This window comes from Nyctereutes procyonoides, unplaced genomic scaffold (genome assembly GCF_905146905.1).
Source record: "Nyctereutes procyonoides isolate TBG_1078 unplaced genomic scaffold, NYPRO_anot_genome, whole genome shotgun sequence".
Taxonomy (NCBI): domain Eukaryota; kingdom Metazoa; phylum Chordata; class Mammalia; order Carnivora; family Canidae; genus Nyctereutes; species Nyctereutes procyonoides.
Window position 1 is genome coordinate 14105983 of NW_026575044.1, and position 21369 is coordinate 14127351.

General features: G+C 57.7%; 1 protein-coding gene across 1 annotated transcript; it reads left to right on the top strand.

Annotated features, from left to right (window-relative positions):
- The first annotated feature begins 12157 nt into the window (after positions 1-12157).
- NES (nestin) lies at positions 12158-21369 on the top strand. Its single transcript, XM_055324504.1, has 4 exons — positions 12158-13072; positions 14173-14297; positions 16054-16127; positions 16376-21369. Exons 1-4 carry the CDS (start codon positions 12293-12295, stop codon positions 20752-20754), a joined length of 5358 nt encoding a protein of 1785 aa, XP_055180479.1. The 5' UTR covers positions 12158-12292; the 3' UTR covers positions 20755-21369.

Genomic DNA, 21369 nt, shown 5'->3' on the forward strand with positions numbered 1-21369 from the left:
GGGGCCACCTCACCCATCTGGTCCAGCCTGGCCCAACCCGTGAGAAAGTCCCTCCAGCCTCCTCTCCCATCCCCAAGGCCCTCTTCCTCCTCTTCCGTTACCTGGGCCTTCATTACTCAGCAGTGCTTTTAGGAGAAAGTGCACAGGGGCCCCCAACACCCCCCTACTTGCATCCCCAAAATTCTGTGGGCAGAACCTTCTCTACAAGTCAGGCTTCTCAGAGTTCAACCACTGAGGGGGCAGTGGAGGGACCTGGGCCACCCAGCCTCCCTTGCTCCTGTGACCAGGGCAGGAGGGCCAGAGAAGGAAGGAGGGCAGGGGCCAGGGAGGGGGCATGTGTGACTCTCTCCGGGTTGGGTGGCTGCCACGCCACAGCAAGGGCACAGAGCCTGCACCAACATCTCAGGGAAACTGAGGTGCACACACTTGGTAAGGGACAGGAGCATGGGGCTGAGAAGGCCTAGCAACGTCAAAACCAAGAGATTCAGGGCATGGCCAGATCAATGAGGACAAAGTCTGAAGGGAGCCCAAGGCCCGGGTGCCACAGAGGCCCCCAGAACCCAATGGCAGCTCCGTGGCTGTGTGTGGCAAGAAGAGCCAAGCCTCCCGAACAGGGGAGCTAGGCAGAGTGGGACCAGACACAGAACCCTGAACCCCAGAGGGTGCCTAGGAGAGGGAGAGGCTGGGAGGAGCCCATTGGAGGAGACATAGGGGTCAGGGAGGAGGGGGAATCCGGTGGCGGGGAGGGGAGGCAGCGGGGAGGGGAGCCAACTGAGGGCCAGTGGTGGAGGGGGCCCTGGGGGAGTCTGGGGGAGGGGGTGCTGGTCAGGCCCTCTGACCCCTTCCTGACAAAGGGCCGCCTGAGGACTGCCACAGGAGCAAGATGGATGGGGCTGGGGCGGCCAGGTCCTTTGTGGCGGGGAGATGAAAGGGAACAGCCTTTGAGGAGATTCTCCAGCCCACCCCCTCCACCCCCGGCTTGCCCCCCCCCCACCTCTGGAGCCTCGAGTATTGTGGGGGAGAGGGGTGGGGGGAGTCGGAAACAGGGTGGGGAGGAGCTGCGTCCAACCAGGTATTTCCCCTGGCTGGGCCCCGCATACCTGAGAGATGGGGGGCAGGCCGCTGGATGGGGGGGGGCGCTGGGTCCATACAGAACTCGAATGGGCGAAGAAGCAGGGTCTGTGCCCGTGCCAGTGAGGCCCCGGAGGAGCTGGGGGAGACTGTGGATCCAGTGGGGACCAGGGGTGTCTGGGCCGGGCCCTCCCCCCACTACCACAGGCCTGCTGCCCTCCTGACCTCTCGGCTTCTTCCTGTCCCTGTCCCCCTTGGCGCTGCCAGTCGAGAAACCAGTTCTATGCCTGTCCTGGATAAGGATCTCTGGCTGGGCGCTTCCCAGGCAGTGGCAGGAACCTGGCAGGCTGACTGGCACCGCCGCCCCCAGCCAGGGCGCAGGGGTCTCTCCGCTTCTCGTCTCTGCCACGGGCCAGGGCCAGGGCCGCCCGCCCTCCCTCGCCCTCAAGGAAGAGATCCCCTCCAGTAGCCTTGTAGGGGGCAGGGGGCCTCTGTTGCCTTCCCCCTGGGTGTCCCAGAGGCTGGGTCCCTCTCCTGCCCCTTCTCCTTCTGCCCCCTCTGCCCCCTCCCCCCAGGTTCCCCACAGGGTCCTGACACCGGCTCCCTACACTAGGGTCAGCCCCCACCCAGACACTGGCATGGAGGGGGGCAGGGGAGACAGGGTTGACCATACTTAACCCCAGTCCATGCTCTTCTCCTGAACCATCACTCAACTCCCCTGACATTCTGGTCCCTTTCTCATCCCCCTACTCGAACTGGAAGGGACTTTCAAAGGTCATCTCCATGCTTCTGCCTCTCATCACATGTCTGCCTAACCTCTGTCCCTGCCTAGCACCCCAGAAACCACAGACCACTCCTAGCGCCGCTGCCCGCCCGCTGCCCGCCCTCTGCAAGTTTGGCCAGCCTCTCCCAACTGCCAGAAGAGCAATTCTGGCAGCCTTCAGGGAGACCTGGGGGCATCTGGAGGCGAAGGGGACTCAGGTCTCAGCTCCCACCCCCACCCCTGGAGGTGAACAGGTGTGTCAAGCCAGGCTGGGATTCAAGCTGGTGACTCAAGCCCGCAACTGAGCCGACAGCTGTGCTTGTCCTCAGCAATGAGCCCTCCCTTCCACCACCACGCAAGATGGAATCTTAGAAGCTGGGAATTCTAGAAGCCAGGAATAGAGTCCCAGAAGGAAGGGCCCTCAGGGATCATGCCTCTCCTTTGTCTGAGAGGAAACTGAGGATCAGAAAGGGGTGTGGCTTGTTTGGGGGGTCACTCAGGCAGCAGGGAAATCACTGGTCACTTGAAAGGCTGTGGCTTAGGCCCAGTAAAACCCTCGTGGTCCCAGCACCTATCAGCTGGGCCCCTCACACCTCTTGCTCTCCAGCAAGGGGAGTGGATTCACTGGTGTGGAGAGGACTGTTCCCGTCTCCTGCCCTGGAGCCCTGGAGCGAGGCAGGCAGGTGCCCCTCGCTGGGCCTCTCTCCTCTTCTGGGCTGCAGATTATGAGGCCGGGACAGGTGCCGGGGGCCCTTCAGTCTCAGGTGGGGGATTAGAAGCTAAGGTTTCAGCAGGAGACTGAAGGCAAGGGTATCCCTGGCTCAGCCCAGAGCTGCAGGGGGTGGGAGAGCCCTGCTCCCCTGGCTCAGCAGGGGCGGGCAGGCCTCCCAAGCCCCTTCCACCTCTGCCCAGCCAGGGATGTGTGGGAGCATCGGGAGGCCAGGGTGCCGCGTCATCCCCCAGCTGGGTGACACACAGGGAAAGGTGGTATCACTGTTTTCAGGGGAGCCTACAAAGGGAGGAGCCAGGCCAGGCCTTTCGCAGCAGCAGCAAACGACAAACATTTTCAAAGCCCGGACTCCGTGCAGACATGGAGCAAATATTCTCTGACCCCTGAGAGGTGCCAAGCATGTCATTTCAACTCCCCCCTCCGCAGTTCCAGAGTCAGGTGGGCCCTGGGAGGTCACTGTGCAGGATGGGGTCCTCTCCTGCCACTCTGCCCAGACTGCCTGGGGCTCAGCTCCCACCTCTCCTCTAGGCCCTGCAGAGGCTAAACTTTGCAGACAAGCTTTCCTGTAATTGTCCTTCTGTCATCACAGCTCTTGACACAGAAACCAGCCAAGGGGCTGTGGAAAGGCATAGGCAGAAAGGTGAGGTCGCCCTTCCAGGACCCTGTCTGTGGGCGAGACCATGGGGCCACAGCCCAGTTAAGTCCAGAGACTCGCCAGAAAGAGATTTGCCCTCCCCCAGCCTGCTCTGACTCACTCCTGCCCTTTGTCCCCAGCCTTCCAGGGAAGTCCCTCCTAAAGCTAACCTAAGTGCCTCCTGCTGTAGCATCAACTCCTCTGGGGATGGAACCCAGGGGACAGGCTCCGGTCTCAGGGGGCCTCAGGAACCAGGCTGCGGAGTGGGTAGGCACACCTGGGTGGAGATGCTGCTGCTGCCTCCCTCACCTTCCCTCCCAAGTTCTCCACCCAACACCCGGCCCTCCCCTCTCCTCAGCCCCCCACTCAAGCTCTTGGCTGGGAGCCAGCATTGTTCCCTCCCGGCTCCCACTCCCCTCCTCCTTCCCTCCTTGCCATCCAGAGGCAGCAGGCCCTGAGCAAACCCCCCACCACCACCGGGTCCCTGCTTGCCCAGAGGGAGGGATGTGGGAGCAGAACTTCGGTTCCAGGTTCTGCTTCCTCATCAAGCTCCACCAACAGAGAAGCCTGGGAGCTTAGGTTACTTGGAGCCCCTGGTTATTTTTAATGCCACCAGCTCACAAGATAAATATACCTCCCCTCCCCCAGCTGCCTCAAGGACTCCCTCCTTCCTCACCATTCCCCCAGGCTCCTCAGACCCTAGGGGCCTTTCCTTCTTGTCACATGCTGTCCTGCTGGGTCCCTTCTTGTCTCCCTGGATTCCCAGCAGGGAGACAACTTGGCCCCCAAATTCCATGGATGAGTTGGGGAGATGTGCTGGCGCTACCCTGTACCTTCTTGAGAACAGACACTCTGCAAAGGACTTCCAGGGGAGCCTTCCCCTGGGAGGGGAGGCTGGGGTAGGCCTCCCAGAGCCCTGGGAGGAGGCGCTGGACAGGAGGCACTCCTGCAGGTTGGTCTGTCTCCTTGGCACCAGGTGGGGCCTTGGGGCCCCACTTCTCCTTGGCCAAGGGCAGGGTTTGGTGGAGGGGTGGGGAGAGGGCTGGTGGAGCCCACCTCTGCCTCCTCTCTTATCCCACTCCACTCCCGCTGGTTGGTCCCACAAGGCAAGCAAGTTCTGCCTGCAATTCACTTCTAGGCCTCTTGCTTTGATCCAAAGAACATTCTGGCAATAGTTCAGTGCAGGGACTGCAGCTCTGAGGGAGGGCAGAAGAGGGAGACTGGGATTGGGATGGATTGTTGTTGGTTCCTTGATTGTTGGAGTCCCCGGACTGAGAAAGCCACCCAGGTCCTGAGGACAGATCCTGTGAGCCAGCTTGCAGCAGGTAGCTGGTCTGCGCAGCAGATACCTGCCACCACACAGGAGCAAATCTTGTGATGGTCGCCTCTGTTGGGCTGGTCCCACAGCTTCTGCCTCACAGGCCTGATCATTCCCTGGATCCACAGAAGAAAAGTCTGGGCCATTTTCCCAAGAGCCCCCAGATGCCCAAGATGACCTCATCTTCTGTAATTATTTTCAAATACTTCGGGCAGTCTATCAATTAAGAATTATATTGGGGGGCAGCCTGGGTGGCTCAGCGGTTTAGCGCTGCCTTCGGCCTGGGGCATGATCCTGGAGACCTGGGATTGAGTCCCACATCGGGCTCCCTGCATGAAGCCTGCTTCTCCCTCTGCCTGTGTCTCTGCCTCTCTTTGTCTCTGTGTCTCTCATGAATAAATAAATAAAATCTTTAAAAAAATTATATTGGGGCACCTGGGGGGTTCGGTGGGGGAAGCGTCTGCCTTCATTCGGCTCAGGTCATGATCCCAGGGTCCTGGGATCCAGTCCCACATTGGGCTCCCTGCTCAGTGTGGAGCCTGCTCCTCCCTCTCCCTCTGCTGCTCCCCTGCTTGGGCTCTTTCTCTCTCTGTGTGTCAAATAAATAAATTTTTTTCAAAGATTTTATTTATTTATTCATGAGAGACACAGAGAGAGCGAGAGAGGCAGAGACACAGGCAGAGGGAGAAACAGGCTCTGCAGGAAGCCTGATGCAGAACTTGATCCCAGGTCTCCGGGATCAGGCCCTGGGCTGAAGGCAGCACTAAAACGCTGACCACCCGGGCTGCCCAAATAAATAAAATTAAAAAAAAAAAAAAAAAGACATACATGGCACAACTTGACCCCTGCTTCTCCCTCCTTCCCCCCAGAAGGAGCCATTGTCCTCTCCTTCAGTTTTGTTTTGTTTTTTAAAAGATTTTATTCATTTATTCATGAGATACAGAGAGAGAGAGAGAGAGAGGCAGAGACACAGGCAGAGGGAGAAGCAGGCTCTACGCCGGGAGCCCGACGTGGGACTCGATCCCGGGACTCCAGGGCCCTAGAGCCAAAAGCAGGTGCCAAACTGCTGAGCCACCCAGGGATCCCCCTCTCCTTCAGTTTTACCATCCACTTGCTTTCCAGAAATACTTCTACATACACACATCTGTCCAGATGACACATGGTTTTGCAGTGTTTTGAAGCCCCTTGCTTTTCCAGAATGAGAACAGCATGATGCTCCTGAGGTTCATGCACATGGATGTGATTCCACAGTTCTATCAAATGAACACACCTCACAACCAGAAAACATTTAAAACGTGACAGCACCCCAACTATTTGGAGCCCTGGGACCTCTTCAGCCCTGCTGAAGTTTAGCCTCTGCAGGGCCTAGATGAGAGGCTTGGAGCTGAGCCCCAGGCAGTCCAGGGAGGGTGGCAGGAAAGGACCCCTCCTGCAGGGCTCTGTGGGTCCCCAGGGTGGCATTGGTCCTGCAGTGGAGGTCGAAGATGTGCAGTCCAGTCCCTCCTCCCAGATGGTGCCTATGAGCTGGGAGGCCTGGGTGAGGGTGGCTGGGAGGCAGTGGAGGCAAGGACCCAAGTGCCCACCTCCCTCCCTCACTGCTCCACTTCACAGACATACCCTGATCTGTGGAGGACCAGGTGCTGGGAACTTGCAAGGGGCAGGCAGAGGTGAGCAATCTGGTTCAGGGTGGGTACGTATTACTGTCCCACCTTAATGAGAAGCTGAGACTCAGAATTTGGGTGTCTCTCCAGGACTCAAACCCAGGTCTGCCTCTAGAGCCAGTGCTCTGGACAGCCTTGTCCCCTCGCCTGCAGTGGCCTGGGCCCCCAACAGGCCCACTCTGTCAGTGGGGTGCTCGGGCGCAAACTCAGCCCTCAGTCAGGAGGGCATCCAGGCACTGGCACCGAGTCCTGCGCCCAGGCCTGCGCCCTACCCCAGCTCCTGTCCACCCCCAGCAGCTCTCCTGGTTTTCTCTGCCGCTTTTCCCAGAGCTGGGCGGGCCAGTGGTAGCGGGAGACAGAGACTCCACTTTAAGCAGGGTAGAGGGGCTTGAGTTCCATGTCAGTCACCTCCTGGTTCCATGTGGTCTACAGTAGCCCCCAAGTGAGATGACAGGAGAAGCATGAGGAATGGCAGAGACTAGAGGTCCTTGTTCGTCCCCTCTAACTCATCCTGTGAGCACCACCATCCGCTTCATTGCTGGAGAGAGGGACAGGGATGCGCAGGCTGAATCCGGACCCCGAGTCCAAATTCTGATTGTGTAGTCTTGGGTAGGTTACTTAACCTCCCTGAGTTGTTTTCTCCAGTAGAAACCATGGATGATCACAACATTACCTGCCTCACTGCATAATCTCTAGTTTTTAGAAATCCTGTTTCAGGCACCTAGGTGACTCAGTGGTTGAGTGTCTGCCTTTGGCTCGGGTTGTGGTCCCGGGGTCCTGGGATCAAGTCCCACATTGGGCTCCCTGCAGGGAGCCTGCTTCTCCCTCTGCCTGTGTGTCTGTGTCTCTTATGAATAAGAAATCCAGTTTCCTGGGGAGGGGATGTGGCACTTCTTGAGGCAACAGCGGCCCCTGGAGGCTGCGCTCTGCTACGGGGTGCAGCCACACCCTGAGCCCAGAGCAGGAAGGTGGCCTCTCTGTGGGGGTGCTTGCCAAACCCTAGACCCAGAGGGCCAGAGACAGGAGGGGACAGCGTGTCTCTGTACCTTCTCTCCTGGGGTGACCTCATCCACCCTCACGGTGCCCCCCATCTGCCCCACTCGGGCATCATCCTATACTGGAGCCCTGCCCTGCACACCTCCCCAAGCCCCGGACCTGGGGCCAAGCCACAAGCGCGAGGTCTTCCTGGTCCACCCCCCCCCATCTCACTCTTCCTGGAACTGACATTCTGGGTATTCCCACATGTCTTTCCTCCTCTCCACCCGGGGCTCAGGTCTCATCATGTTGAGCCTTGATGGTGGCAAGGGCCTCCTGACGGGCTGTGCTGCTGTCTCTCCCACCACACCCCACCCCACTTTAATCCTCCCCCAGTGCACCCCACCCCACCCCACCTCACCCCACCCCACCTCAGTTCTCCACAGTGATCTTCCTAAGATGCGCATCAGACCAAGTCACCCTTCCACCCATCTGACCAGACCCCTGCCAGGCTCCTTGCTGCCTTGAGGGCCAAGGCCTCAATTTAACCATACTGTCTCCTCCTCTGCCCGCCCGATCACACTCTGGCCCCTGTATGCGGCCCCCCCCATGTGGCCGATATGCCCAGGGGCTCCCAGGGATGGGGCTCCATATTGGTCCTCTATGATTGCAATATTTACTCGGTGCATACCTGGCAGTCAGTATGGGCTTCTTGAGGGCTATTTGAATAAATTAATGAGAAAACAGACCCAGAGAAGTACACTGACTACTCAAAGTGGCCTAAAGGGATAGGGCTCTTTGCTCAGTGCTCTTTCCACCCTACTCGCTGTCCCTTGGCCGCCTGGCCAGGAAGGAGGCTGGGAAGGCCTCCCGCCCTGTTGCAGAGGATGCAGCCAAGGTTGAGAAGGAGCAGGTTAGGGAGCCAAAGGCTAGGGGCTAAGTTAGGGATGGATGCCCTAGCCTCTGCGTTATGAGGCAAAGAAGGTGGGAGGGGGATGGAAGGGAAATGAGACCTTCTGAGATGTCCCTGATCATCAACTGCGATAACCTGCTGCTGTAGCTCCTCTCCCACCCCTGAAGGGCAGCTGGCAGAAAACCCCTGAGTTTTTTTTTTTTTAAGATTTTATTTATTCATGAGAGACACACAGAGAGAGAGGGAGAGACACAGACAGAAGGAGAAGCAGGCTCCCCACTGAGCAGGGAGCCTGATGGAGGACTCGATCCCAGGACCCCAGGATCATGCCCTGAGCTGAAGGCAGATGCTCAAACACTGAGCTACCCAGGCACCGCCCCCCAACTCTGTGCTTTTCTGTCCCCTGTTGTCTGTCTGAGGGGGGCAACAGGGGTGAGTGTCCCTTACCCAGCCTCCCTCAGTTGTGGACCTTCCTCCCCGGGGCCCACGGGGGCTCCTTTCACAGAGTCCTCTTGGCACACCAAGCCTCGCCTGTCCCTCCCTGTGGCCCTGTCTATTCCCCACCATCCCTCTCCGGGAATGGGACACCGGTGTGCCCCTCAGGCGGACCCCCAGCCCTGAGGACTCGTCCCCTCGGGAGCCCGCTCTCACTCGCCCTTGTGGGCATCACAGGTCTCCTCTGCGCAGAAGAGGGAGAAGCTACATCTGCCTTCCAGGGATGGCTGGCACCCCCCAGTGCAGCTGCACTGGGCTCTTCCAACTCCGCCTGCCTTTCCCACGTAGACAAGGCGCAGAGGCCTTCCTGGCGGCTCGGCAACCGCTTTTCAGGGGGTGTGCGGGGCTCAGAGGCTGCCGCTTTTAGCTTTGGAGCTTAGCTGGGACATGAGTAGATTGAGAAAGTCTTCATCAAACATTATTCCAAGTTCTCTTGTTACCCTGTCTTCTTCCTCTGGGATCAATTCCCACCTCTCAAGGTCCCTCTTAAAATACAGCATCCAGAACTATACTCCATGCACAGAGGGCCACAAAGCTGTTGCCCCTTGGTCTGGACACCCTGCACCCGCTCAAGGCAGGTGGAGTCATTTTGCCACATTGGTTACATGAGGACCTTGAGCTCCGCAGAAACCCCCAGGCTGTCTTCAGTGGACACACTCTCTCTTCACTGTTCCTTTCTTAGGCTGCTGACTTTGAAACCAAAAGCAGAATTTTACATTTATTCCTATCAAATGTTATTTGGTTCATTTTTTGATACTCAGTCAAAACGTAATTCTCCGGCAGCCTGGGTGGCTCAGCAATTTAACACTGCCTTCAGCCCGGGTGTGATCCTGGAGACCCGGGATCGAGTCCCACGTCGGACTCCCTGCATGGAGCCTGCTTCTCCCTCTGCCTGTGTCTCTGCCTCTCTCTCTCTCTGTGTGTGTGTGTCTCATGAATAAATAAATAAAATCTTAAAAAAAAGAAAACCTAATTCTCAGTTCTTGGATAGTCTGTAGATCGGACAAATGCGGCTTCTAGGCTTTCAACCCAGTCTTTGACAAACATTTGCGATAGTAAAGTCGGAGGGCAGTGCTCTGTGAGGTGGCCCACAGGGCCTTACTCTGCCTCTGGGTGTGGCCATTGAGCTATGTATCTACCCACCACAGCATCACATGGCCCAGGTGTCCTGGGCCCAGGGACAGAAAAGTGCCGCCAAAGTCCTCACAAAAATCCCAGGAATCCATGGGGTGCCTGGGTGGCTCAGTGGTTGAACGGCTGCCTTCTGCTCAGGTAGTGATCCCGGGATCCTGGGATGGAGCTCCGCATCGGGCTCCCCACTGGGAGCCTGCTTCTCCCTCTACCTGTGTCTCTGCCTCTCTTTCTGTGCCAGGCTGTGGTTGCTGGAACCTACTTCCCCTGCCTTAGGAAAATCAATACCACATTTTTTCTCCAGCATCCCAGAGCATCTCTGCTCCCCATGAGCCCCCAATTCACCAACAGTGTCCATGGGAGAGTTTGCTCCAGTGCAATGGCTTTCATGGTGATGGTCTTCAAAGACTTCCCCACATGTGATCTTGTTTGATCTTCAAAGAAAATGTATGGGAACGGAGAAGTGTTAACCTCCTTTACCAACAGGTACACTGAGGCTACTTAGAGAAGTTACACAATTTGCCCAAGGTCGTTAGCTAGAGAATGCAAAAGTCAGACACGGTGCTCTCTCCTGGACACAGCTCTTGGGAGCCCCCAGCCCAAGCCAGACAGCAGCTTTGTGAGGTAACATGAGGATGGAGAAGCCTCAGCCTCAGGTGTGCACTGATCCTCGGTCACCCCCTCCATTCTACACCCACCAGCCCCTCCCAGCCTTCATTCCATGTGCTGGTAGTAAATTCCAAAGCCTAGCTGGCCTGGGGATGGGTGGTGGCATCGGTGGGATGGCCTTCTGGTCCCTGACCCCGTTCTATCCCCCACCCCATTCTCTGTGCTTCCCTAGCTTTCTGTAAACACCCTGGGAGCTGAGTATTGTAATAATCTCACTACTTTTACCTCCACCAGCCGACCCTGAGCATTCATCACTGTTGTCCTCACAAACCAAACCGTGCGCTCCTCTGGGGCTGGGGCAGAGTGCTGACACTTAGCGGGTACACAGTGAACACTTGCTAGCCTAAACTGGATTTATGTGGGCAGAAATTCCTTCCCCAGAGACAGCCTCCGATTCTTTTTGGCCCTGCCTCCCCTTTACATACTCCACATCTTACCCTTCCCTCATTAACCAGCTCAGGGATCGCCCCCTCCAGGAGGCCTTCCCCACTGCTCCCACTCTGGTGAGCTCTCCACTTGCAGAGCTGCAGAATCCTTACAGGGATTTTGTTTTGTTTTGTTTTTAAAGATTTTATTTATTTATTTATTTATTTTTATTTTATTTATTTTTTTAAAGATTTTATTTATTCATGACACACACACATAGAGAGAGAGGCAGAGACACAGGAAGAGGGAGAAGCAGGCTCCATGCTGGGAGCCCGATGCGGGACTCGATCCCAGGACTCCAGGATCAGGTCCTGGGCCAAAGGCAGGCACTAAATCGCTGAGCCACCCAGTGATCCCCAAGATTTTATTTATTTATTCACAAGAGACGCACAGAGAGAGGCAGAGACACAGGCAGAGGGAGAAGGAGGCTCCCTGCTGGGAACCTGATGCAGGACTCCATCCCAGAACCCTGGGATCACGACCTGAGCCAAAGGCAGATGCTCAACCACTGAGCTACCCAAGTGTCCCTCCTCAAAGGGATGTTTTGAGGATTCCGTCAGAGTGCCAGTAAAATGTCAGAACAAGATGTGGCACCTGCCAAGGCTCAGGACATTTGGGCTCTTTCTGCTGGCTTTCTCTTCCTGGCCCTGTCTATCCACCACCAGGGGGCACGCTCTGCCCAAAAAACCCCCCCGACACAGAGGGCAAGATGGGACCCCTTTCGCTGAGAACTGGGGGAGGCCTTGACTTACCAGAACCGTGTGTTTGTGAGCCTTGGGTCATATGGAAGAGCAGTGGGAAGGATGGAGGTGCATAATGGGGAGCACATCCTCTCCCCCGGATCTCCCCGTTTCCTGGTGTGTGTGTGTACGTGCTGCGCCTCCGAACAGAACACATTTGTTCTTGTTTTCCAGGCTGGGTCCCTCTGTCCTCTCTCTGCAACGCGGCTTTCTCTCGGCATTTCAGGAGGGCGAGCACTCCTATCTGCCAAACAACCAAGGTCCGGTGGCCCAGCGATAGTCTTATCATTGCTCCCATTTTATGGGTGAAGAAACCGATTCCATGAGTGGTACCTCTCCTGGGTATGCTGAGTAACTGGGACTCACCCTGCTGCCCCCCACCCCCACCCTCCGCCTGCCAGGCCTGAGTACCCGGCCCCCTCCCTCTGAAAACCACCCGGTAGGATTGGATTCCCCAGGAGGCCCCCCACTCCAGGATCCAGCACAGCCGGGCGCACCGACGCCAGCTGCCAGCCGCCGGCTTCCCGAACTCCAGGGGTTAAGGCCTGGGTCCCGCCCCTTTTCCCGCCAGGCTGGCGGGAGTATGAATAGCCTCGTTTCCCACTCCCGACGTTCAGTCGTTCGGCTGCTCCTCGCCCCGCCCCGTCATTGTCCCTGCCGGTCTCCTTTTCCCTCCCGTCCGTCCTCAGGGCTGGGAGAGTTGCTTGCTGGCTTCTGCCGCTGCCCCGTGTCTCTCCGCCTTCGGTGGGTCAGACTCTGGAGCAGGATGGAGGGCTGCCTGGGGGAGGAATCTTTTCAGATGTGGGAGCTCAACCGGCGCCTGGAGGCCTACCTGGCGCGGGTGAAGGCCCTGGAGGAACAGAATGAGCTGCTCGGCGCGGAGCTCGGGGGCCTCCGGGCACAGACCGGGGATGCCTCCTGGCGGGCCCGTGCAGACGAAGAGCTGGCGGCCCTGCGGGCCCTCGTCGAGCAGCGTTGGCGGGAGAAGCACGCGGCCGAGGTGGCGCGCGACAACCTGGCGGACGAGGTGGAGGGCGTGGCCAGCCAGTGCCAACATCAGCGGCTGGCGCGGGAGCGGGCGGCGGCCGAGGCGGCCCGCAGCCGGCGTGCGGCCGAGGCCGAGAAGTGCGCCCAGGCCCGGCTGGGCTCCCGGGTGGCCGAGCTGGAGCGCGAGCTGAAGGCGGTGTGCGCGGCGCACGAGGAGGAGCGCGCCGGCCTCTGCGCCCGGCCCCGCGTCCCCAGCCGCCCCGCCGCGCCCCGCGGACCCCCCGCGCCCGCCCCGGAGCTGGAGGAGCTGGCGCGGCGGCTGGGGGACGCGTGGCGCGGGGCCGTGCGGGACTACCAGGAGCGCGTGGCGCGCATGGAGACGTCGCTGGGCCAAGCCCGCGAGCGCCTGAGCCGTGCGGTGCAGGGCGCCCGCGAGGGTCGCCTGGAACTTCAGCAACTGCAGGCGGAACGCGGCGGCCTCCAGGAGCGCAGGGCCGCGCTGGAGCAGAGGCTGGAGGGCCGCTGGCAGGAGCGGCTCCGGGCCACCGAGAAGTTCCAGGTGACCGAGGAGGGCCGGGGAGGCGCGGTCCCCGCCGGCTCAGGGACCTGCGGGAGGCCGTGGGGAGCGGAGGTGGAGGTGCTGCCGGTGCAGGGGCCCCTTCTTAGAAAATCCGTCCTGGTGCAGAGGCCCTTGACTTTGCCGACTTTGTCTAGAGTCGGTGGGAATGGCGGGGGTTCAGAGCGTGTCAAGCACTCCCCGCCCCGGCGGACAGGCGCAAGAAAACTGCAGCAGCCTCCTCCTCGCTGTCTGGACAGGCCCCGGGCTTCCTGGGCTCTGCTATGGCTCAGAGGATGCGCTCAGAGGGTGCACAGGGCATCACTCCCACCCCTACGCCAGCCTGCCAGCCCGCAGCGCTGAGTCTGCCCGACTGGCCACTGGCCACTGCCCAGATCCTAAAGGCCTCTTCCCCAGGACAGGAGGGGTTCGAGTCTTGGGTGTGTGGCCACCAGCCCTACGACCATGTCACGGCTTCTCCGCTCCTGCAGCACATTCCAAAGGCCCGGTACAGTTGCTCGCTCTCACAGGGTGCAGATGGGACCAGCAGCTGAGGAAATAGCCTCCAGCCTGGGCCAGACAGAGGTCTGGCCATGGCCACCTCCCACCCTTCCTCTCTGAGGAGAAAGATTCCAGAACATGTGGGAAGCGGAGAGGGTAGGGGCCTGGTGTGAGAACCTGGAGACAGGGATTGGGACCCAGTGTTTGGCTTCCAGTCCTGCGGGCTCCAGGCCTCTTGATTAATCGTTTTTCCTTCTGCTTCCACTTTTTTTTTTCCTCTCCTCTCTCACCCCCCACTTCCTGTGGGAGCTGAAATCCAGGCAGCACTGGCTCCCATTCACTCTGCATCCTCTGAGCGGCAGCCAGACCTTGGGAGAGGCCCGACAGGGGCCACCATCCTCATCTCCTCATCTTGGAGGCTCCAGAGGGGGTGCTCTGGGCAGGGCGTAGGGCAGTAGAGGCAGGAATTTGCGCTATGGAGAAGCCAGAAGCCAGAGAACAGAGGCAGCAGCAGCAGGGGGGTGGAAGGGGGAGAGGTGGGCACAGGTTAATTAGCAGGAGGAACCCTGCCCCTCACTGGCCCTCTCTGGCTTGTTCTGCAGCTGGCAGTGGACGCCCTGGAGCAGGAGAAACAGGGCCTGCAGAGCCAGATTGCCCAGGTCCTGGAAGGTCGGCAGCAGCTAGCACACCTCAAGATGTCCCTGAGCCTGGAGGTGGCCACATACAGGTATGGGTTGATGGTGACCAGCCCCAGCACACAGATACACACCTGCTCAGAGGCGGAGGCTCCACTGCAGGGACCCAGAGCCATGGGCCGTGGCAGCTGTGCTACTAGTAGGTTCTGTGACTCTACTGATTCCTCCCAACCCAGGATGTGTCCCCCTACCCTCAAGCCCACCTGCTCCTGTGGGTTTGGGACCAAAAAAGTATCCTGTGCCTAGGAAGTCCCCCAAGGAGAGATGATGTTGCTCAGTGGATGGCCTCAGGAGAGACAGCTGGACACACGTGGGGCGTCTCCATCCAGACCTTCCCGGAAGGGGCTGAAAAGCCTGTGTGTATATGTGTGTGTATGTGTGTGTGCACACTGAGGTAATGATGTCTTCTGGCAGCCCCAGAAAGAAGGAATTGCAGGTTGGGTGGAGGATGGCACTGACTTGCCACCTGACCTGGGCCTCAGTCTCCTTGTCTGGAGATGGGAGATGGGCTGGGTAACATCCAAGGCCCCTTCCGTCCTGAACATCATGGGCTTGACTCCCCTCAAGCCCTAGTGCCCCGGTTCTGCCCAGACCATCTGCTGATCACATTTCCTGTTGGCTCCAGAAAGGCTGAGACCAAGGAAGTGCTGCCTCTCTGGCTCTGTGGCCTTGGGCCAAAGTCCAGTCTCTTCTGGAAACCTGATCTTTGGGGTGGAGGACCCAGTGATGGAACCCAAGGAAGGGGCTTTGCCATAGGGTGGGGGCCAGCGCTGGACACACCATGAGGACAGTACCCTCAAGAATTTCCAGGCCAACCAAGACAGGGACGCTGGGGCAGGGGAGGCAGGGCCGTGAAAGGGAAGGTCAGTGAGGATCTTGAGATGAGGAAGAGGACACTGTACCTCCATGGAGCACAGAGCTCAGAGAGCAGGTACCCGGTAGGCAAGGACAGGTGAGATCATGGCAGACACTAAGCAGACTCCAAGTCCTTGAGAGGAGCAGAGAGTAAATGTTCAGCATGATCTGTTGAATTGGTTCGTTCCCCCTCCTCCTTGTCCCTTCTTCATTCCTCGTGGGGCACGGAGGCAGGGCTGTGGACACAAAGACTTCCATTGCCCTGAAAGGCTTGTGATCCAGAGTACTTAGAGATCTCAGGATGAGGGCCTTGACCCCCAATCAAAACACGCAGGGCAAGGGTTCCGGCAGGCTTAACCACTGATTTTTGAGGCATGAAAAGGATTTGGAGAGAGAGAACGGAATTCATTTGCTTTTGTCTGTGACCAGCTTTGGGGGCCCTGGGGGAGAAAGAGGGAGCCTATCCCATGGGAACCGCCTGAGAATTCCCACTTCCCCTGGGAAGCCCCCTACTCAGACCCTCCAGACAGCCCTGTGGACAAAGGCAGCAATTAGCATGAGAATCAGCCCCACAGAGAGGATGAGATCACTGGCCTAGTGGGGGGGGAGGGATGGGGGGAAGGGGGGAGGTGTGTGAGTGTGCGCGCGCTGTGTAGACTGTGTGGGAATCTGCTCCTGTGTCTGTGAGTCTAGCGGTGTGTTCCAAATAAGTGTGCGATGCTGTGTGACCTAGTGTGTGATATCTGTGGTGTGTGTCCGTGTGATTTCCCGAGCACAGCCAAGTATTGGCCCGCATGTGGCTTTTGTGTGGCTGCAGAAATGAAGAGAAGTCTGGCAGGACCAGGGACACAAGCTCAGTGGAGTCCTTCATGGCTGACTTGCCAGAGGCCTGTGGGCAGAGGGGTGACCCAGCTTTTCTTCCCTCATCCCCAGGACTCTCCTAGAGGCTGAGAACTCCAGGCTGCAGACCCCTGGCAGTGGTTCCAACCCTTCTCTCGGCTTCCAGGGTAAGAGGAGGGGCCAGATTCCCCTTCAGACTCTTTCCTTTGCTCTTTATACCCCGAATGATTTCTCTCCCGGGAGACAGAGTCTAGATCTTGACTCCTGGGGCTACAGTAGCCGTGGCCTCTCAGCCCAGCCAGTGGAAGGTGGGGGCAGGGCTCAAGGGCACTCTTGCCACACATGGTAGCTGCCTGGAAGCTCCCCACCACTGCCAGTCCCTCCTGACACTGTTTCTTCCCCTCTGCCTTTCCAGACCCTAAACTGGAGCTGCATTTCCCTGGGACCCCAGAGGGCCAGCACCTGGGACCTTTGCTCTCTTCCCTGAGCCCTACTTCCCTCTCCTTGCCCTTGCCTGATACCCTTGAGACACCCATGCCAGGCTTTCTGAAGAGCCAAAAATTCCTTCAGGCCCGCACCCCAACCTTGGCCAGCACCCCCATCCCACCCACACTTCAGGCTCCCTGCAGTGTTAGAGATGCAGAGATCAGAGCTCAGGATGCCCCCCCCTCCCTGCTCCAGCCACAGATTGGGAGGCAGCAGGTTCCAGAGGCTATACAGGCTAAAGCCAAGGTGGCCATCCCTACCAGCATCCTGCCAGGACCAGCGGAGCCTGGGGGCGAGCAACGAGAGGTCAGTACAGGCCAGTCCTCTGAGGATGCTACCTCTTTGGCCTCATCCCTCAGCCCTTACCACTCTAGTTTAGAGGCCAAAGGTAGAGAACTCAGTGGGTCTGGAATGGCCAACAGATTCCAAGAGGAAGGCAAAGGGCAAATCCGGAAACTGGCAGAGGAAGAAACAGCCATAGAGGTCAAAATGGTGAACAGTTTGCAGCAGGAAACACAGCAAGAAGATGAGGGTCTGAACATGCAGGAAATCCAGGACTCCCAGGGTCCTTTGGAAAGAGAGACTCTGAAATCTGTGGAAGAGAAAATTCAAGAGCCATCAATGTCTCTGGAAAAACAGAGCCATGAGACATTGAGATCTCTAGAGAGGGAGTATCTAGAATCTTTGAGGTCTTTAGAAGAAGACAAGTTAGATAGGTCAAACAGCCTAGAAAAGGAGAATCAAGAGCTATTGATGTCATTAGAAGAGGAGGATGCAGAGGTAGTGAGACCTTTAGAAAAAAAGACTCTAGGACTAGTTAAGTCTGTAGGAAAGGAGGACCCACAGATGTTGCAATATCTAGAAAAGGAGAATAGAGAAATAATGAGGTCTCTTGAAGACGGTCTGGAGACATTTTTATATCCAGAAAAGGAAAACCAAGAGTTAGTAAGGTCTCTGGAAGAGAACTTTGAGTCAGTGAGAGATCTAGAAAAGGAGAATCAAGAGCCACTGTGGTCTTTGGAAGATGAGAATCAAGAGAACTTGAGACTACAAGAAAAAGAGAACCAGGAGTTGCTAAACTCTCTAGAAGATGAGAAGCAGGAGACCTTGAAGCCTCTAGAAAAAGATAACCAGGAACCACTGAGGTCTCTAGAAGATGAGAACCAGGAGACATTGAGATCTCTAGAAAAAGAGAACCAGAAATCCTTGAGGCCTCTAGAAGAAGAGGACCAGGAGACAATGAGACCTTTAGAAGAAGAGAACCAGGAGCAAGTGAAGTCTCTAGAAGATGAGAATCAAGAAAACTTGAGACAACTAGAAAAAGAGAACCAGAAATCCTGGAGGTCTCCAGAGGAAGATAACCAAGAGACATTGAAGCTTCTAGAAGAAGAAAGCCAGGAGCCAGTGGGGTCTTTAGAAGAAGAAGACCAGGAGACATTGAGGCCTCTAGAAAAAGAGAACCAGGAGCCAATGAAGTCTCTAGAAGATGAGAATCAAGAGAACTTGAGACCACTAGAAAAAGAAAACCAAAAGTCCTGGAGATCTCTAGAAGAAGACAACCAGGAGACACTGAAGCCTCTGGAAAAAGAAACCCAGGAGCCAGTGGGGTATCTAGAAGGAGAAGACCAGGGGACATTGAGGCCTCTAGAAAAAGAGAACCAGGAGCCAGTGAAGTCTCTAGAAGATGAGAACCAAGAGACATTGAGATCTCTAGAAAAAGAGAACCAGGAGCCAGTGAGGTCTCTAGTAGAAGATTTGGCAACACTGAGACCTCTAGAAAAGGTGAAACCAGAGCCACAAATGTCTCTTGGAAAAGACCAGGAGATATTTAGACCTTTGGAAAATGAGGATCAACAGTTATTAAGGTTCCTAAAAGAAGAGAGTGTAGAGGCAATGAGATCTTTAGAAACAGAAAATTTAGAACCACTGCAGTCTGCAAGAAAAGACTTGGAAATATTGAAACCTCTAAAAACTCAAGAGTCACTGTGGTCTCTAGAAGAAACGAATCAGGAGACAATGAAACCTTTAGAAAAGGAAAGTCAGGAACCACTGGAATCTGTGGAAGAGCACCAAGAGACACTGAGACCTCTAGAAAAGGAAAATCCAGAATCACTGAACTCTCTGGGTGAGGGGGACCTAGAGCATCTGAGACCTCCAGAAGAGCTTGGTAAGGAAAGTCAAAGGTACCTGGCTGAGGAAGAGACCCCAGAGCATATGGGGAATTCAGAGTCACCAAGGTCTTTGAAAGAGGAAGGACAGGAGTTGCCGCTGTCTGCCACCCAGCAGGGGTGGGAAGATATGGTGGGGGGCCAAGAAGTGGATCAGAAAATGCTCCCTGGCAGGGCTGCAGTGGGTCAGGAGGCTGAGGCAAAGCTGGACCTGAGAGAGTGGGATGGCTCCGGGAAGGAGTCTGTAGGGCATGGAGAACTGCAGCTGGCAGCCACAGGGGAGGTCTGGAGCCCTGGCAAGGGGCATCCAGGTTGCCCTGAGCCCAAAGAGCAGAGGATCCCGGTTAAGGGAGTCGGTGGGGAGGGAGGCACTGAGGGTTTCCAGGACCTTGAGGTTCAGCCAGAGCAAGTGGGGGCCCCAGGGCTCCAAGCTCCCCAGGGAACGTCAGAGGCAAGACAGCTGGTATCAGAAGGTGGAGATGAGTCCCCAGAGGGTGGCCAAACCTCCCTAGAGGTCACTTTGGGGTTGGAGACAGCTGTAGAGGACTCTGTTCCAGGAAGCCGACAGGGACCAGAGCAGGAGGTGGTAGGGCTGGAGGACCCAGGCCACCTGGCCAGAGAGGAGGTGATGGTCCCACCCATAGGTGAGGAAGGTTTGGAGGCAGAGAGGATGCAGGGCTTGGAAGGACCCTTCCTGGGCTCAAAAGAGGCACTTGCTCTGGATCCAGAGCCTTCAACCCTACTCTGGAAGAGCACAGACCCCCTGGCACCTCCCCAGTGCTGGGAGGAGGTGGAGCCTGAGGCCCCTTGGGGAGCAGAGGTGGGGCTTCCCGTTGAGACCCAGGGCCCCTCTCACAGTGGAAACAGTGGGGGTACCCCTCCGCCCAGGCCCCTGGGGTCAGAGGAAGTAGGAGAAGATGCAGACCTAATGCTGGGACCCCTCAGCCCAAGGCCCACTGAACCCCAGGTGCCCACCCCAATCCCTGGAGATGCTCCTGGGCTCCAGCTCCTGGCTGAGGGGAGCCAGGAGGCTGGCTGGGGGCTGGAGGGCAGAGCAGAGGCTCTGGGAAGGGTGGAGGGCGAGCAGGAGGAGTTGGGTTCTAAGGGGAGCCCTGAAGATCTCCAGGAGGAAGGAGAGGAGAACAGAGAAGACAGTGAGGCCGATGAGCTTGGGGAGACTCTTCCCGACTCCACTCCCCTGGGCCTCTATCTCAGGTCCCCAGCCTCCCCCAGGTGGGACCAGGTTGGAGAACAGAGGCCCTCCCCTCAAGGCCAGGCCGGAAAGGAAGGCTGGGATCCTTCTGCCCTGGCCTCCCAGCTTGGGGAAGAGGAGGAGGAGGAGGGGGAAGAATGTGGTCAGGACTCTGACTTGTCGGGCGAATTTGAGGACCTGGAAACCGAGGGTTCTGTCCTTCCTGGGGTCCCTGGGGAGGCTGCAGAATGTCCAGGCCAAGTGCCTCAGCTGTTCCTGGAGCCAGCAGCCTGGGACAGGGATAGGGAGTCTGATGGGTTTGCAGATGAAGAAGAGAGTGGGGAAGAGGGAGAAGAAGAAGAGGGAAGAGAGTCAGAGGCTGGCCACTGGGGCCCGGGGCTCGCTGTTGGCACCCTTCCAGGGCCAGGTGGCCCTCAGAGAGGGAGCTTCCTGGGGTCTGAGAGTGTGGATGTCAGTGTTCCCTGGGATGATGGCTCAAGGGGCATGGCAGCTGCTTCCTGCGTGAGTGTCCTGGAGACTGAGTCCCGGGACAGCACGGAGCCCTCAGGCTCAGATGAGGAGGCTGACCCTGTTCCCTTAGAGAGGGGGGACCAGGTCCCTGGCCCTCTGGGAACTCTCACTGGGGTGGAAGAGCCAGGCCTGGGAGGAGGGGACGGGCTTGGTGTCAATAGCCAGGGCCCCAGCCTGAAGGAGGAGTTAGAACATATGAATGGGGAGGTGGTGAATGGGCTGCAGCAGTCTGAGGGAGGAGGGCAGGGGGAGCTGGGGGGCCCCGAGGGGGGCCAAGGGAGCCCCTTGGAGGAGGATGAGAGGGGTGCCCTCAAGACTCCTTGGGCGGGACCTGCTCTTCACCTGGGCCCCGGCCAGTTCCTGAAGTTCACTCAGAGGGAAGGAGATGTAGACTCCTGGTCCTCAGGGGAGGACTAGAGAAAGTGCCTCCTCCCTCACTGACAACTTGGTGTGTGTGTCTGTGTGTGTGTGTGTGTGTGTGTGTGCGCACACACATGCACGTGCACCCATACTTGTAGGAGGTCCCTAAGCCCCCTCCCTGCTCAGAGGCAGCACCCTTAAATTATAATCTCTTGACCTGTGGTTTCTGTCCAGGAGGTCTGGCTGGCCAAGGTGAGGCAGGGTGTGGTGTAGGGATGTGTTCCAAGAATGGAAGCTCTGGGAATACAGCCCAGCCCCTTAGACCCTGCGAAGGGGGACGTCTGGCCTGCACTGTCCTGTAAGGCTGAAAGCCTATTGAACAACTGTAGGACTAGGCCCCTTCCCTCGAGCACCCCTTCTCCCATCTTATCATTGGGGAGGAGCTCCTCCCAGGAGAGGGGGCTGGATGGTGCTCACCACAGGGCTCACCAGCCCTGTCCCTCCTCACTGCATCCTCTTGGGATGCCTGGCCACCTGGTGAGGGTGTGCTCCCATGTCCTGACCACCGCCCCACCCCCACCCCCACAACGTATTCCTGCTGTGTTGTATCTGGCTCCTCCCTGCCTGAATAAAGTCATTCTCTCGCCTCCAAAATCTGGACTCTTCCTTCCC

What these genes read in the sequence shown, in the direction of transcription:
- NES (XM_055324504.1), top strand. Translation starts at nt 12,293, where the DNA reads ATGGAGGGCTGCCTGGGGGAGGAATCTTTTCAGATGTGGGAGCTCAAC. An exon ending in CTGGAGGTGGCCACATACAG is followed by an intron (nt 14,298 to 16,053) that starts GTATGGGTTGAT and finishes CCTCATCCCCAG; the next exon opens with GACTCTCCTAGAGGCTGAGA. An exon ending in CCCTTCTCTCGGCTTCCAGG is followed by an intron (nt 16,128 to 16,375) that starts GTAAGAGGAGGG and finishes CTGCCTTTCCAG; the next exon opens with ACCCTAAACTGGAGCTGCAT.